The sequence below is a fragment of the Hemitrygon akajei genome, chromosome 4 (genome assembly GCF_048418815.1).
Source record: "Hemitrygon akajei chromosome 4, sHemAka1.3, whole genome shotgun sequence".
NCBI lineage: Eukaryota > Metazoa > Chordata > Chondrichthyes > Myliobatiformes > Dasyatidae > Hemitrygon > Hemitrygon akajei.
In genome coordinates, this window is record NC_133127.1 from 67,834,066 (window position 1) to 67,851,281 (window position 17,216).

Here is a 17,216-nt window from a genome sequence, read left to right on the forward strand (position 1 = left end):
TCTGAAAATCCATCCTCGGCCCAGCATTTTAATGCAGTTTTGAAGAAGGCACATCAGTAGCTATATTTCATGAGGGGTATGTCACCAAAGACTCCAGCAAATTTCTACAGATTATCTTGAAGAGCATTCTGACTGCATCACGTCTGATATGGAAACACCAATACACAGGAATGGAAAAACAGCTGCAGGGGTTGGAAACTCAGCTAGCTCCATCATGGGCACTAACCACCCCATCAAAAGGGATATCTTCAATGGGCGACACCTCAAGAAGGGGGTATCCATTATTAAGGACCCTCACCATCTAGGACATGTCTTCTTCTCATTGCTACCATCAGGAGGAGGTACAGGAGCCTGAAGACAGGCACTTAAGGTTTTAGGAACAGTTTCTTCCCGTCCGCCATCAATTTCTGAACGGACCATGAACCTATGAACACTACCTCATGCTTTGTTCTCTTTTTGCACTACTTATTTATTTTTATATCTTTCTTATTGTAATTTATGGTTCTTTTATGTATTACACTGTACTCCTGCTGCAAAACAAATTTCACAACATATATCAGTGATAATAAACTTGAAGCTAATTGATAACTTCAGAATGACAGTAACAATTCCAGCTTATTTTATTGCCACGGTGGAATTTGAACTCTGGCCCTGGAACATTAATCCATGCCTTGGGATTATTTATTTACTGATTCAACCATGACATGTTAACCATTTAAAACAATGGAAATGTTCTTCTTGTCAATTGAAAACAGATTTTATTCAGGAATATAATGAACCAAAGCATATAGCATGGGCTAACTCCAGACAAAGACTTACTGACAGTCTCTGTATCAATATGAGGACTCCTTTTCAGGAAGAAAAAAAAGTCTGCTTAAGTCTGCATACTCCTAGCAATTAGTAAAACTGCACTTGATCTATCAGTTGAAGCTGCAGTATCACAGAGTAAAGCTATGGATCGGGCAAGTCTTTTCCCAATGGTCCACTTAGTAAATGCAATAACGTTCTATCAGAATTTCCTATTTTTGAGTCCATTTGCTAAGTTAACTCATCCAAATAAGCAAACCGGACACTATAGTTTGTATAGTACACCTCTCTTCCCTTCTCTGCTTCAGTGACCCACTGTAATTAGGAACAGTTTTATTTTTGATCATGATCATTATCCAGTGATCCATTATCAGAAGAACAACAGTTGAAACATAGTCTATATACAAGAATACGATCAGAATAAACAGCAGTGTCTGGATGAGCACTTAAATCAGCTAAGCATTGCTGTTTATAAGCCAAGTTCTGGAAAATGATTAATATGGAAGGGTGCCATTAGTCAGGCTGAACTTGGTGGGTCAAATAACCTGTTTCTCTGTTGTATTACTCATGTAACAGATTACATGACTATTACATCACTGTTGATTGTAGAAGGGTACTAAGCACAAATTGACTGAAATATTTCTATTGCTAAAACTTCAAAAATAATTAACTGTAAAACACTTTGGGGCATTCTGAGATTGTGATAGCTACTACATGGATGCAAGTTATGTTCTCCCTAGTTGCATAAAGTAGCAACAAAAACAGCAATTTTTTTCTCTTCTGTTACTATTCCTTCAAATTCAAACCTGTAATCAGATCCCACCTCAAAAAACATGTTTCACCCTTGAAAACTACCTATCCATCACAAAGTTCTCTTTCCTTTCCAAAGACCTTAAGCTTCTCATTGATTCAATAAATCTATCTCCATCTTCTTTGAATCTTTCTAACCAAGCATCTGCCTATGTCAAAGTATCAACACAGTTCAAATTAAACTCAATTACCATTACAAAAATATCCACGGCTCTCTGTCATTCTCAATCTGTCTGTAGCCTCTGACATAGCTGACCACATCACCCATCACCCCATTCCAATACCTATCCATCTTAGCTCACGGAGCTGTAACAGTTCTCATCTGTTTCCATTCTTAACTAACTGCTCATAGCCAGATAATTAGTGCAATAGTTTATTTAGTTCTTCTTGGTCCATTTTTCTTCCTCTTTTTCACCTACAAATTGAATATCTCAACATAATCTGTACACAAATGTACACAGATTGCCTCCAACTTTCATACTCCAGCCCCTCTCAATCCATTCACTTTCCCTCTTTGACCATACTCCTCTCTTTCCTCAAATCTCATTCTACATCCCAAAAAAAAATTTGCACAGCTCCATTTCTAGCTCTTTAGTAACTCAGCTGCTAAAGACCAAAGTTCTGGATTTTTGCAAAACTTATCAGCCTCTTTCACTTTACAAAGATGGCTCCTTAAAAACCTTTCTCTCTGACCAAATTTTTGATGAGGCTTGATACCAAAATCTGTTCAAGAATTCCGTGAAGCACCTTTAAAACACAGTTGTTTGCTGTTTTGGTAAGAGATTCAAATTCTTAATTATGATAAAGTGCAAATTCTGCAGATTACTGTTACCAGAAGTGTGTAATCAGCCTACCTTAAAGCAAGCCAGCATTAACTGAAGGCAATATGGCATCATGGTTTTACTGGTACATGGCAGGAGTTTAAGATCCAAACCTAAAAAGCCAATCGGTTAAAAGAAAAATGAAAACATTAGCAGGCTATGCAGGCTTTTGAGATTTTAAAACCATAATTTCTGATAATTCATACCATTGCATTCTTTTCAATTTGTTTATAAATGGAAAAAAAATAGAAGCAGGTGTAGGATATTCTCACTTTATGCCTGCTCTACCATTAAATAAAATTGTGCTGATTTTATACTTCAATGTCATTTTCCTACACTAACACCATACCCCATTCTTCTCATCACTGCTCTGAATGACCAATAATTTTGTTGAAACTGTAACCCCAGGTTCTGAATATCCTAGCCATGGAAGTAAATTACCCCTTCTTGAACTTGTGCAGTGGAATAAACAGTGACAGTTGATCAGCATGTGAAAGGGAGTAGGTAACTGGGAAATAAATCACAGAACAAGATTGATGGAAATGTTCATCCTAAATCAATTGAACTGCCTAATTCTATGTCATAAGGAGACATAAATATTTATCACATCCACTGTTCACTCTTATCTACTAGTTATCAATAATTTCCAAATATTATTTCCCTTTCGTTAATACATGTTAACTGCCCAAGGGGATGATTAATTTCACTCATTTTACCCTTTTCTTCTTTCAGTTGTAATATATTAGGCTCGGTTAAGATACCAAGAAAACAATCACTTTCTTGACAAGAAATTTTAAGGCAGAGCTTGATAAGATTCTTGACTGGTTAGGGCAAGAAGGGATACAGGGAGAAGGCAGGAGATTGTGGCTAAGGGGAAAATTGGATCAGCCATGATGAAATAGCTGAGCAGACTCGATGGGCCAAATAGCTCCTATATCTTATGGTCAAATCTGCTCCTATATCTTATAGTATACATCTCCTCCTTCCTCTTCAACAGGACATCAAGATACTTTGAAAACCTAGGTTCCCTAAACCTGTTAGCCTTGGTTTTATCTTCAAGCATTCAAACAGAAACACACAAACTATGTACTCTCAATATTTTACCTTTGAAAGTCTCCCACTTACCAAGCATCCCTTTGCCAGAAAACAAACTATCCCAATTCACCACCTGCTCGAACCTTTCCGATGCCATCAGAATCTCAACTTAAGGACCAGCCATATCCTTAGCCATAATTATCTTGAAACTATAATGGCATCATGATCACTAGATTCAAGATGTTCACACCACACACACCTCTATCACCTGCCCTGATTTGTTTCCCAATAGGGGATCCAGTATTGCACGCTCTCTAGTCAGGACCTCCATATATTAAGGAAACTTTCCTGAATGCACTTGACAAATTCTATCCCATCCAGCCCTTTTCCAGCATGGGAGTCCCAGTAAATAGTATGTGGAATGCTATTACAAAATAATTTTTCTTACAACTGTCTGCTATCGCTCTGCAAATTTGCTCCTCTAAATCCCGCTGCCTATTGGGAGGTCTATGATATAATCCCATTAACATGGTCATTCCTTTCTCATTTCCATTCATATAGCCTCAGTACACGAGTCTTCTAGTCTGTCCTGTCTGAGCAATAACCAAATGTATTTTCCCTGACAAGTAATCTCATCACTCCCCCTTTAATAGCTCCCTCCTATCATGTCTAAAACAACGGAATCTTGCAACACTGAGCTGCCAGTCCTGCCCCTCCTGCAAATGCTATATCATAACTCCACATGCTGATCCATGCTCTCAGCTCAACTAGCTTGCATTGAAACAGATGTAACTCAGAACATTAGTCCAACCATGCTCAACATTTCTGTTCCTGTCCCCACAACTACTCCACTAGCTGCTCTGGCACTATTCCCTTGCAACTCTAGTTTAAACCACCCCCCACCCCCACCCCCACCTCCTGCCCCTGTAGCACTAGCAAACTTTCCTGCAAGGATGTTGGTCTCCCTCCAGTTTAGGTGCAAACCTGAAATGACATGGTGACATTCTAAAACAAGTTAAAACACAAAATATTAGATGTCTTAATATCCTTAAAGTGGTTAAATCCTCAAGGCCCTATGTGTCCCAGACTAAAAATGGGAGGCAAGTGGGGAAATGGAAATTTTCGACCCTTCTCTGCCCTCAGAAAGTAGAAGCAATTTCAGATGATAGGAGGGTAGTCAATATAGCACCTATGCTCAATAAAGGTAGCAGGGATAAGTCAGATAGTCACAGCTCTGTGAGTCTAACATCAGCTGTTGGAAAGTATTAGGAAAAAAATCTAACCAGCACTTGGAGAGGCAGGGCTTGATCAAGCAGAGTCAAGTTAGCTCTGTTACCGGGAGATCCTGTCTGACCAAATAGACTGAATTTATCAAGCAGGTTATTTACTGTGTTGGTGAGGTTGTGTGTTTGTTTATAGAATATATGGACGTCAGTAAAACCTTTGACGAGGTCTCACATGACAGATAATCCAAAAGGTACTTTAGCAGTTCATGGGATCCAGGGAAATATAGCAAATTGGTACAGTTATTGAATCCTTTGCAATGACTTGGCATTCTGCATTAATTACTCATTGTGAAACATCCAGGTGGTCTTTTGCAAACTTGAGATGTGCAGCCATGTTTTTTTGGAGATCAGTGGTCTCCTCCATGAACACCATTCTCGCTCAGCGTTTTTCTTACAGTACACACGAACAGAGACTTTAGCAAATTCCAGAGATTTTTGCAGGTCTTTTGCTGTTACCCTTGGGTTCTTTTTCACCTCCTTCAAGCATTGCACATTGTGCTCTTGGTGTGATCTTTGCAGGACACCCACTCCTAGGGAGAGTAGCAACAGTACTGAGTTTCCTCCATTTGTAGACAATTTCACTTACTGTGGACTGATGAACATTTAGGTCCTCAATAATGCTTCTGTCACTTTTTCCAGATTCATGAGTCTCTACAATTCTTCTTCTAAGGTCCTCTGAGGGTTGTTTCGATCGAGGCATGGTGCACGTAAACAAATCTTTCTTGAGAAGAACAGGCTCTGCCAGTAACCTGACTTTGTGTGTCATTTTTATAGGGCAGGGCACCTCTACAACCCACACCTCCAATCTCATCTCATTGATTGGAACACCTGACTCCAAATAGCTTTTATGGAAGGCATTACCCCATATGTTCACATACTTTTTTGAATCTAGACTGTAATTGTTTAAATTGGTATTGACAGGAAGTACAACTGTTTGCGTGGTATTAGCTTACACAGATTGTGTTTGTCTACTACTGTGACTTAGATGAAGATGAAACCACATTTTATGAGTTAATTAATGCAGAAAACCAGGTAATTGCAAATGGTTTACAAACATGTATGTATGTACGTGTATATGTATATGTATGAGCACAAAGGAGATTTAACAGGATATTGCATTACTTCTGCTATGGATAGGCTGTTAAGTTTTGTTTAAAACACAGAAGGACGAGGGATGACATGATCGTGTTATGCAAAATTATGAAGAGACTAAATACAGTAGATATTGAGAGACTGTTTGCCTCAGCCAGAAGTCTCTAAAACTAGAGGACACAAGTTCGTTTTAATAGGTGAGGAACTTGGAGGGGATGAACTTGGTGGGTGTGATGGAAACAAGTACACTCTCATCATTTAATAGGAGCACTTGAAATGTCATGGCATTGAAAGCAATGGAACGAGTGCTACGAATAGGTAGACAATTGATGGCTGACCAGACATGGTGGGACCAATAGGGGTGTCTCTGTGTCACCTGACTCTGACACTTTTTGGCTGTGCTCCATACCTCTTCTGAATCTAGGTTTCACTTTTGGAATTTCCTCCTGTACTTTCACCACATCCTGTGCACATGGAACGACACTGCACATAACATCCAACACTTTATCACATGTCATCTGCAGAAGGAAAACAAATTTCAGTTTCCTGGATCATCTCCGCATTTCTAATTTTTGTTTGCTGTCTTCATTTCAAATCGTGAGAAAAATAATTTAAAAATACATGTAATCAATTTGACAGTATAGGTATGAACATGGAATACTTTTGCTTGCTTCTGTCTCTCCAAGTAATCCCAGACAGCCTCGATGATGTTGAAATCAGGGTTTTGTGGAGACCATACAATCTGTTACAGAACTACTTTCTCTTTGTTTCGCTAATGGTAGTTCTTTTTGACCGTATTTGTGTGTTTGGGGTCATTGCCCTACTGCAGAATGCAACCCCAAACTTGCAGGAAACCTCTGTCATCCTCCACTGCTAGCTGCAGACACCCATCCATCCATGTAGGGCTCTTCAGTTCTTCGACAGACAAAGCAGGCCTCCTACTTGAGCCAAAAATTTCTAAGTCAAAGGTGATCTTCATGGATGAGTTGTTGCCAAAAAGCCATTCCTCTGAAGTGGAAACAAGGCCAAGAGACTCATCTACGCACAAAACCAAAAATACTGGGGTGCTGAACAATGGCAGCAAGTGCTCTGCACTGGGAAGTCAACATTCAAACTTTTGGCTCATACAGGAGGCAGTTTGCGCATAGAAGAGCTGGAGAGCATGACATGGATGAGTGTCTGCAGCCAACAGTGCAGCTGGTGGAGGTTGCCTGCAGGTTTTGGGCTGCATTTTTGAAATGGAATTGGTGATCTAGTCAGAATTATTGTAATCCTAAATGCTGAGAAGTACAAGCAGATTCTCACCCATCATCCAGTACCATCAGGAAGGCCTCCGATCGGTCCCAACTTAATTCTGCAGCAGTACAATAACCCCAAACACACAGCCAAGGTCATAGAGAACTATCTTCAGCATAAGAAAAGAGTTCTGCAACAAATGGTATAGGCACCATACAGCCCTGATCTCATCCCTCTCTGGGATTACGTGGAGAAGCAAAAGCAAGCAAGACGACCAGAGTCTGCAGGTCCCCCAAGGTGCTCAGAACCATCTACCTATCAATGTTCTTAGAAAACTGTAGGCCAGTGTACCTAAGAGAGAAAGGATGCAGTTTTAAAGGCAAGAAAGGGTTGTCACACCAAATATTGATTTGATTTAATTTTTTTTTTACTGTTTATTGCTTTTTCTTGTAAATTTTTTGACATTTAGAAACTTTTCATTTCATTATTTTTGAAAGCATCTTCACTTTACATTATTTTTTTGCACCATACCGGAGAGGAGTAAAATTTCTCATCTTAGCTTTCAAAATTACAACACCATTGTGGACTTACTCTGTATTCTCCCAAAGCAAAGTGACAGGCAGCCATTTGGATTAATGCCCTCTGCTGTTCAAGTGTACCCTGACTCACGACATGCTGCTGGACTCCTTGAAGAGCTCCCAACTGATGAAGACTGTTTATTGCCTTTCTGTACTGACCCTTCAAAAGAAGTTCCAATATTTACACACAAAAATAAAGAACAGGTAAATAATTTCATTAGACCATAAGATATCGGAGCAGAATTATGCACATTAAAAATTTGAGTCAGCAATATTTATAATGATCATAAAAACATAGAAACATAGAAAATAGGTGCAGGAGTAGGCCATTCGGCCCTTCGAGCCTGCACCATCATTCAGTATGATCATGGCTGATCATCCAACTCAGAACCCTGTACCTGCTTTCTCTCCATACCCCCTGATCCCTTAAGCCACAAGGGCCATATCTAACTCCCTTTTAAATATAGCCAATGAACTGGTCTCAACTGTTTCCTGTGGCAGAGAATTCCACAGATTCACCACTCTCTGTGTGAAGAAGTTATTCCTCATCTTAGTCCTAAACGGCTTCCCCTTTATCCTTAAACTGTGACCCCTCGTTCTGGACTTCCTCAACATCAGGAACAATCTTCCTGCATCTAGCCTGTCCAATCTCTTTAGAATTTTATACGTTTCAATAAGATCCCCCTTCAATCTTCTAAATTCCAGTGAGTATAAGCCTAGTCGATCCAGTCTTTCTTCATATGAAAGTCCTGCCATCCCAGGAATCAATCTGGTGAACCTTCTTTGTACTCCCTCTATGGCAAGAATGTCTTTCCTCAGATTAGGGAATCAAAACTGCACACAATACTCCAGGTGTGGTCTCACCAAGGCCTTGTACAACTGCAGTAGAACCTCCCTGTACTCGAATCCTCTTGCTATGAATGCCAACATACCATTCGCCTTTTTCACCGCCTGCTGTACCTGCATGCCCACTTTCAATGACTGGTGTACAATAACACCCAGGTCTCGTTGCACCTCCCCTTTTCCTAATAGGCCACCGTTCAGATAATAATCTGTTTTCCTGTTCTTGCCACCAAAGTGGATAACCTCACATTTATCCACACTAAATTGCATCTACCATGAATTTGCCCACTCACCTAACCTATCCAAGTCACCCTGCATCCGCTTATCATCCTCCTCACAGCTAACACTGTTGCCTATCTTCGTGTCATCCGCAAACTTGGAGATGCTGCATTTAATTCCCTCAACTAGGTCATTAATATATATATTGTAAAGAACTGGGGTCCCAGCACTGAGCCTTGCGGTACCCCACTAGTCACTGCCTGCCATTCTGAAAAGGACTCGTTTATTCCCACTCTTTGCTTTCTGTCTGCCAACCAATTCTCTATCCACATCAATACCATACCTCCAATACCGTGTGTTTTAAATTTGCACACTAATCTCCTGTGTGAGACCTTGTCAAAAGCCTTTTGAAAATCCAAATATACTACATCCACTGGTTCTCCCCATCCACTCTACTAGTTACATCTTCAAAAAATTCTATAAGATTCGTCAGACATGATTTTCCTTTCACAGAAACTAGAACTAGCAAAATATTAATTATATCCAGTCTCTTTAAAGTATTTTAAACTTACATAAATAATTACCAGTATTCTACCTATTACCATTCCTTTCTATCCTCAACAACACAGAAGTTGCTATTCTATGGTTAGTTGCACTGAAGAGCAGTAGGCTGGTGTCAATACGGTATATCACTGAAAAGTTTTTTAGTGGAATAGTTTCATAAAAGAGGAATAGTTTTTTTTCTAATTTAAAGGTATTTAAATATTAATTTAAAAATTATCTGAAGACTAACCTCGCATTTACAGCTTACTAATTATGACTATTATATTTCGATACATCTTAAAGAATTAAAAACTACAATGCAGTAAAAGGCTTCACCATCCATTAAAGAAATTATGTGCCTGGGTCTAAATAATTCCCCATTTACCTTTTGACAACATAAATGTATCTCTCAATTAGTTTGAAATTTGTACAAATACACATTGTATTTTCGCTTTCATCCTCAATGATTTTAATCTTTATCAACACTTTAATGGCATGGTGAAATGGAGACAACTATGGGTTTTTCTTCTGCCATCAGACCTCGATGCAGCATCAACACCCAGCAATGACCAATCCTAACCATACCTGCACTGTCGAGCCTAGTTCATCAAATCCCCCAGGAGATTGCAAAAGCATCAGATCGCTCAGTCAGTTCAAAAGAACATCCTTAAAAAGGGAAATTATATGCTGCAGACTGCAGCAATTGTAATTCAAAGGAAGAAATATATCTACTGGAGTATCTAGTAGTTTTGTGAGCTGTCTGCAAAATGTTATCGTTTGTTGCTTGGTTTTGTTGAATTAAGGTTAATTGTACTTAAACATCAAAGTAGATAAGACACTCAAAGCTGCTGCACAGGTTGCTCTGTGGTTAAGAAGGCATATGGTGCATTGGCCTTCATCAATCGTGGGATTGAGTTTAGGAGCCAGGAGGTAATGTTGCAGCTATATAGGACCCTAGTTAGACCCCACTTGGAGTACTGTGCTCAGTTCTAGTCGCTTCACCACAAGAAGGATGCGGAAACTCTAGAAAGGGTGCAGAGGAGACATACAAGGATGTTGCCTGGATTGGGGAGCTTGCCTTATGAGATTAGGTTGAGTGAACTCACCCTTCTTGAAGCAACGGAGGATGAGAGGTGACCTGATAGAGGTGTATGAGATGATGAGAGGCATTGATAGAGGCTTTTTGTCAGGGCTGAAATGGCTAGCACAAGAGGGGACAGTTTTAAGGTGCTTAGAAGTAGGTACAGAGATGTCAGGGGTAAGTTTTTTTACGCAGAGAGTGGTGAGTGCGTGGAATGGGCTCCCAGCGACAGTGGTGGAAGCAGATATGATAGGGATTTTTAAGAGACTCCTGGATAGGTACATGGAGTTTAGAAAAATAGAGAGCTATGGATAACCCTTGGTAATTTCTAAGGTAGAGACATGTTCGACACAGTTTTGTGGGCCAAAGGGCCTGTATCGTGCTGTAGGTTTTCTATGTTTCCATAATGACAACAATCACGAATACTAATATTTAAAGTGTATATTTAAAGGTAATAAACTTCAATTATTAAAGTTGGAATGTTAATGGCTAAGAAGGCTCAATATGTAAGAGAAAATGTTTTTCTGTAATTCCACATAAAATACAGTATCAAATAACTTACCTGGTATATAATCATGTCAGTGATAAATATTCTTAGCCATAGCCAGGTTTCAGTCTTCCAGGACATGCAGATGCGAGTGACTTCTTCAGGGGAAAGAAAACTCAAAGTAAATTCAAAAATGTAATAGAGAATAAAAGTCCTTCTCAATCTAAAGTTAAGTAATTTAGCATTTGCCATTGTCCTTGCTGAAACCCATAATCACCAGAAGCATATATTACTCTGCAAAAATTCTAATGCATTAGCAGCATGAGGGATCAATGGCTAATATATTTAATGTAAAATAACATACAATTTTTGGTCAAGTCATTCCAAGGTCATTCATTATAAAATGGAAGAATATTGTAAATTTGTGAATTCTATGTTGTATTGCTTAGTTTAGCAAACAACATCCAAAATAGTTTCTGGGTTTATATTCCAAGGAATATTTCACCCTCGGCTTTCCATTGCTATCTCTAGATATGATATTTTAAAAGAGTTAGTTAAGCCTATAATATTTGGGTAGTATATGATGACATATACATACTTTGATTATAAATTTACTTTGAACTTTTAAACTACTGGACATGCATGCTTGCAAGATAAAGAATACACTTGAGTGGTAGGTAAAATTATTGAACTGTAGCGGTGTGCTACATGCAGCGCTGAAATAACGACACGGAGTCGATGAACTGCAGTTACAAAAAGATTTTATTCGAACTTCGCGGCTTCGCTTTAAAAAGCCTTCCTGATCCTGCCCTCCCCGGGCGCGGATGCTGTAGGGGGCACGTATTCACAGTCCTGTCCCCCGCGTGGGCTTTTCCCCTTGCTGGTGAAGCAGACTTGGCGCCCTTTTGGGACTGGCCTTTATGCCGGCGCGCTGGCTATTTGTGAGCCGGTTTGAGTGCGCTAGGAAGTGGGTCGCCACAGAACCAAAAAAATACCCTGGTTACTACTGACAGATATATTGACAGCAATATAAAATTATTATTAATGCAACTGAGGTTTGCTTGCAAAATTGAGTCCAACTATTTGACCAGATTGGAATCAAATTTAAAATGTAGTTATCATTGACTGCAAAGACTTCAGGATATAGGACTGGGCACATTTGATAGGCATGCTGGTTATGGCTTAAATCCAACTTCATGAAAAGGGATACCTGCACCAGAGCTCAAAACCTTAGTTTGAAAAAAAATAAACATTTAAAAGTACATCACCACAAGCACTTAAAATAATAAAATAAAATTTAATTAACAATTAACCTTGCAGTGAGATTTTTTAAAATTCATGAACCTTTTCAACATCTTTAGAATGGTCTTCCTCAGAAGCCAATGAAAGTAGTCTTCCTTGAGGCAGATATGTGATAAATAAGTGGATGAAAGGTTATAATGAAAAAGGAGGAATACTCAGCTGAGGATGTTGATCAACCATGGTCCTAAAGAATTTCAGAACAGGCTCAGCAGTCTGAGTAATCTACTTCTATTCTTAATCTGTAAGTTCATATATAATCGGCAGTGGTAGTTTTACATGACCAAGTGGCAGCCAAAGAGATAAAAGACAAATTAGCTGATACTCAGATAATGTGGCAGTGGCAAACCTGTGCTTTTTGGAATTTGCAAACTTAGGAGAGAACTCTTCAGATTATTACACTGGGCTGTTGATGAATTAAGTTGACGCGAATCTGGATTGATTTCTTTTTCGACTGATAAACTTTGTAACAACAAAGTACAGTATCTTCTATAATGTGGCCATGTTTAAATATAATACTCCATATTGGAGCCACTGTCTTTGAAGAAGGCTGTTAATATTATAGTCTTGTTGTATAATGAGCTGATTTGGCACTGGTGGCACAATGCAAATGACTTCTTGTTCTTGCTGCGATCTTTATTTCTCATGTTCTAATAGATTCTTCTATGTAAGCTCTTCACATAAGCTTTCAATAATTCTTCCCATTAACGTGGTCTATTTTATCAAACTCATCCTCATTTCCCAATTTGACAATGATGTTTCAGGCTTATAAACCCAAGGGAATCCTGCAGGTACTTTGACCATAACTTTCCGTATTCACTGTTACACAGATTATATCATCCCCCAGAAGTACTGATGTAGCTTATGATTATCGTGATACTGTACCATCTCCAAATGTCCTGAATGATGGGTTTGTCTTAGCTATTTGACTCCCAAAATAACATGCCTCATGATGCACTAAAATGGTAAGCTTTGAACGCAGTAATAACACCCTGATCTATGGGTTGCAACAACAAAGCAGGGTATGGGAAACAAAAATGCCCGCTAAATATTTTTAGCCATGACCTCAGCAAGGGCATTCACAACAATGAGCAAGGCCCTACTGTTCAAGTTATTTTTCACAAGATATCAATCAAGAAAATACGATATTTAATCTTGTTAGAGCAGCAACCTAATTCAGGTTTCTGTGTTAAATTGCCAGAATGCAACACTTTAGAGCCCTTGAATTCTCCAGATAGCAGACTACAGAAACTTAAGTTTACAGTCATTTTCAGTGTTGCCTTCAGAGGGAAGAGCAGATGAATGTGGCTGTCTGAGCCTGGAGTAATTTTCGCATCCCTTAAAATGAAAACATGACAACACCTTCTTCCAAACAAACCAAGTCTCAGTTGCACTAAACAGCTATTTTTCAGAATCGCCATTTTAGCTCCTTTGGAAACTTTCTCACCATCGATGTATCTACATTGTGTTACCACTGAAGATGTATATGATGCAGCTTTACACACCTTTTGAAACATTCAAACCATCTAAGGCTTTGAACACATTCATGCTGTTAAAAGATCCATCAGCCTCTTCATATTTTTGTCTCAAATATTGGCATAAAGATCATGGTTCTTTTAAGTGCCACACATATCTTGGTTCTTCAAGCATTATCATTAAGTACAGCAGCACATGCTGTTGATTTTTCATGAATCAAAACACTTCTTAAAAAAAAGCCCAACTAAACATACAAATTGGGAGCAGTAAGCCACCCATGCCGAGCCTGCTGTGCCATTTAATGAGATAATGATTGATCTGAATGTAGCTTCAACTCTGCATTCCCATCTGCCTGTGGTAAGATCATCTGAGAGAAATTGCTTCACCTTATGTTTAAAAAGGTGAACTCATAAACAATGACCACATTACAGATTTTCCCATGATGCACCTTCTGCATATCCTCCTTGACAAAACCTTCAGGATCTTTTATGTTACGACAATTCTCTTAAAATATTAAATTGCAAAAAAGCACGTATCAAAGTGTATGTGCATATGTGTATTTCATATCATCCCCCAGAAGTCTTTGTGAATATCCAGCTTTCATCTACACATCCACAAACTTTTCAAATTTATGATGAGGAAAACTAGAACTGCTATGCAAATTGTGGCAACTCCCTTGAAATCTGGAGGAGCTGAGATTTGAACTGAGGAACTTTCAAACAAATAACCCCACAATACGGCAAAACATAATTAACACTATTATCAACATCCTTGAATAAAAGGAAACACAGCAGAATGAAAACAGAAAAACTGTGACCAACAGTAATTATCTCTTTTTAGAAGCAAATTGTTAAGATAGGACTTCCAGAACATGGAAATAAGCAACCAGCTAATCTCTAAGAATACTACAGTTATACTTTAAAGTTGTCCCAGACTTCTATTCTAGGTCAGTGGTGCTGTGAGGATTACATTCCTGGACTTCTCTAGTGCCTTTAACACCATCCAGCCCAAGATCTTAAGGCACAAACTAACGGAGATGGGAGTAGACTCTCACATGGTGGATTGGATAGTGGACTACTTGACAGATAGAGCTCAGTATGTGCGGTTGGGAGACTGTAGGTCTGACACAGTGGTCAGCAGCACAGGAGCGCCGCAGGGGACCGTGCTCTCTCCGGTCCTGTTCACCCTGTACACATCAGACTTCAAATATAACTCGGAGTCCTGCCATGTGCAGAAGTTCGCTGATGACACGGTCATAGTGGGGTGTGTCAGGAATGGACAGGAGGAAGAGTATAGGAAACTGATACAGGACTTTGTGATATGGTGCAACTCAAACTACCTGCGTCTCAATATCACCAAGACCAAGGAGATGGTGGTGGACTTTAGGAGATCTAGGCCTCATATGGAGCCAGTGATCATTAATGGAGAATGTGTGAAGCAGGTTAAGACCCACAAGTATCTGGGAGTACAGTTAGACGAGAAGCTAGACTGGACTGCCAACACAGATGCCTTGTGCAGGAAGGCACAGAGTCGACTGTACTTCCTTAGAAGGTTGGCGTCATTCAATGTTTGTAGTGAGATGCTGAAGATGTTATATAGGTCAGTTGTGGAGAGCGCCCTCTTCTTTGTGGTGGCGTTTTGGGGAGGCAGCATTAAGGAGAGGGATGCCTCACGTCTTAATAAGCTGGTAAGGAAGGCGGGCTCTGTCGTGGGCAAAGTACTGGAGAGTATAACATCGGTAGCAGAGCGAAGGGCGCTGAGTAGGCTACGGTCAATTATGGAAAACCCTGAACATCCTCTACATAGCACCATCCAGAGACAGAGAAGCAGTTTCAGCGACAAGTTGCTATCAATGCAATGCTCCTCAGACAGGATGAAGAGATCAATACTCCCCAATGCCATTCGGCTTTACAATTCAACCGCCAGGAGTAAGATATGTTAAAGTGCCGGGGTTAGGACTCAATGTATTTAAGTAAACTACTTAAGAACTTTTTAAAAGCTATTATTAATGCTTTTTGAGAGGGTGATTTTAGATGCATATCATATTTTTACTGAGTTAAGTATTGTATGTAATTAGTTTTGCTACAATAAGTGTATGGGACATTGGAAAAAATGTTGAATTTCCCCATGGGGATGAATAAAGTATCTATCTATAAATCAAGAACCATTTATACAGTAATATACATTTGGTGGTGTTATGAAGGATGAACAGCTCTGATGGGCAGAAGGGTGCAGAGTTGCCCATGTCCGTCCCCCCCCCCCAGGAGAATTGCAAACCGTTACTGTTGCCATGCTGCTAATGAGAGAGAAAGAGATGGAACAAAAACATGCCAGAACATCTGCTACTGATAAGAGAGGGGAGAGAGGCTTGTTGTTCCACCATATTATGACTCCTGAAAGACTTATGGCTCCGGAGAGGGCTGTTTACTTGGTACCATTCTGTTCATTAAAATTCCTCAGTGGACAGCCGGAGTGAGCTGGTTTGATGGACAAAGCCATTCAAAACTGATTGACACCTGAGACCCCGTGAGTGGGGATAAAAGTGAGGTCTGGGGAGACACCCCTCAGACACACCAGGAGACACACTAGTGAGCACTGCTTGAGTGCTGGAACCCACGAGAAGGTGTGGGGCATCAGAGACCGAACAAAGGATCGGTCAGTTTAACTCACAGTGTTATAGCAGGGCCGGTGGGGGCTTGTGTGTGTGTCCACTCACGCCAGAGTGACGAGTCCACCACAGAAGAATGGTCTAGCTGAAGGACAGAGGGGTCATACCTGAATGGCCACAACACATCGACAGATCAAGAACGTAAAGGAAGGTTTGCCTGACTGTAGCTGTCACTGTTTGCTCGCTCTCTCTCTCTCTCTCCACCGATTAAAACACAAGAACCAACAACTACCTCAGCACGTATGAACTGAACTGAACTTTATATTCACATATGACAATTCATTATCCCCTAGACATCGATAGAGCTTGTTTATTATTGATTATTATTATACCCACACTTTTAGGTTTAGTATTGCTAACGTGTATTATCTATATATTTGCATTGTTGATATTGATTTGTATATTTTACTAATAAACACTGTTTGAAAATAGTACCACCAGACTCCAATGGATTCTTCTACCTTTGCTGGTCAGACACCCAGTTACGGGGTACGTAACAGTGGTCACCCAATAATTGATTCCAGTGTTGAAAATATGAAAGAGATAATGTTCAAGAATTCCTCTTTTCTCTAGATACTTAACCTCTACAGAGTACTTCAGAATAGTAGCAGTCCTACCTTTTTCCAAAGCCTCTTGGGAATGAAGCAATTCCCAACTTTCTCTTGCTATTTTAAAGCTCTCAAGCACATCTATTGAATTTGGCAGCTCTATTTTATTGACAAGAATGTGACGGTTACGCACTTTTCCAGAACATTCTTCATCATCTGAACTCTGTAATGAAAAAATAATTTATTCAAATTTTAAGATAAATCAATAATATTACTTTATGATACTGATTACATGTTTCTACCATTTTTTTCTTTTGTTGATCCCCTGCTGAAGAAGTTTTCATCTTCCATGATGGAAATCCTACGCAATTCATTTCTGTGTAGGCT

General features: G+C 39.6%; 1 protein-coding gene across 2 annotated transcripts in view; it reads right to left on the reverse strand.

Annotated features, from left to right (window-relative positions):
* ints10 (integrator complex subunit 10) overlaps window positions 1-17,216 on the reverse strand; it is a 60,107-nt gene that overhangs the window by 15,487 nt on the left and 27,404 nt on the right. For both annotated transcript variants that reach the window (XM_073042787.1, XM_073042786.1), the window contains exons 10-14: window positions 16,899-17,052; window positions 10,914-10,996; window positions 7,679-7,825; window positions 6,261-6,369; window positions 2,472-2,551 (exon numbers count right to left, since the gene is read on the reverse strand). In XM_073042787.1, the coding sequence (XP_072898888.1) occupies window positions 2,472-2,551; window positions 6,261-6,369; window positions 7,679-7,825; window positions 10,914-10,996; window positions 16,899-17,052 (573 nt within the window). The remainder of the gene's footprint in view (window positions 1-2,471; window positions 2,552-6,260; window positions 6,370-7,678; window positions 7,826-10,913; window positions 10,997-16,898; window positions 17,053-17,216) is intronic.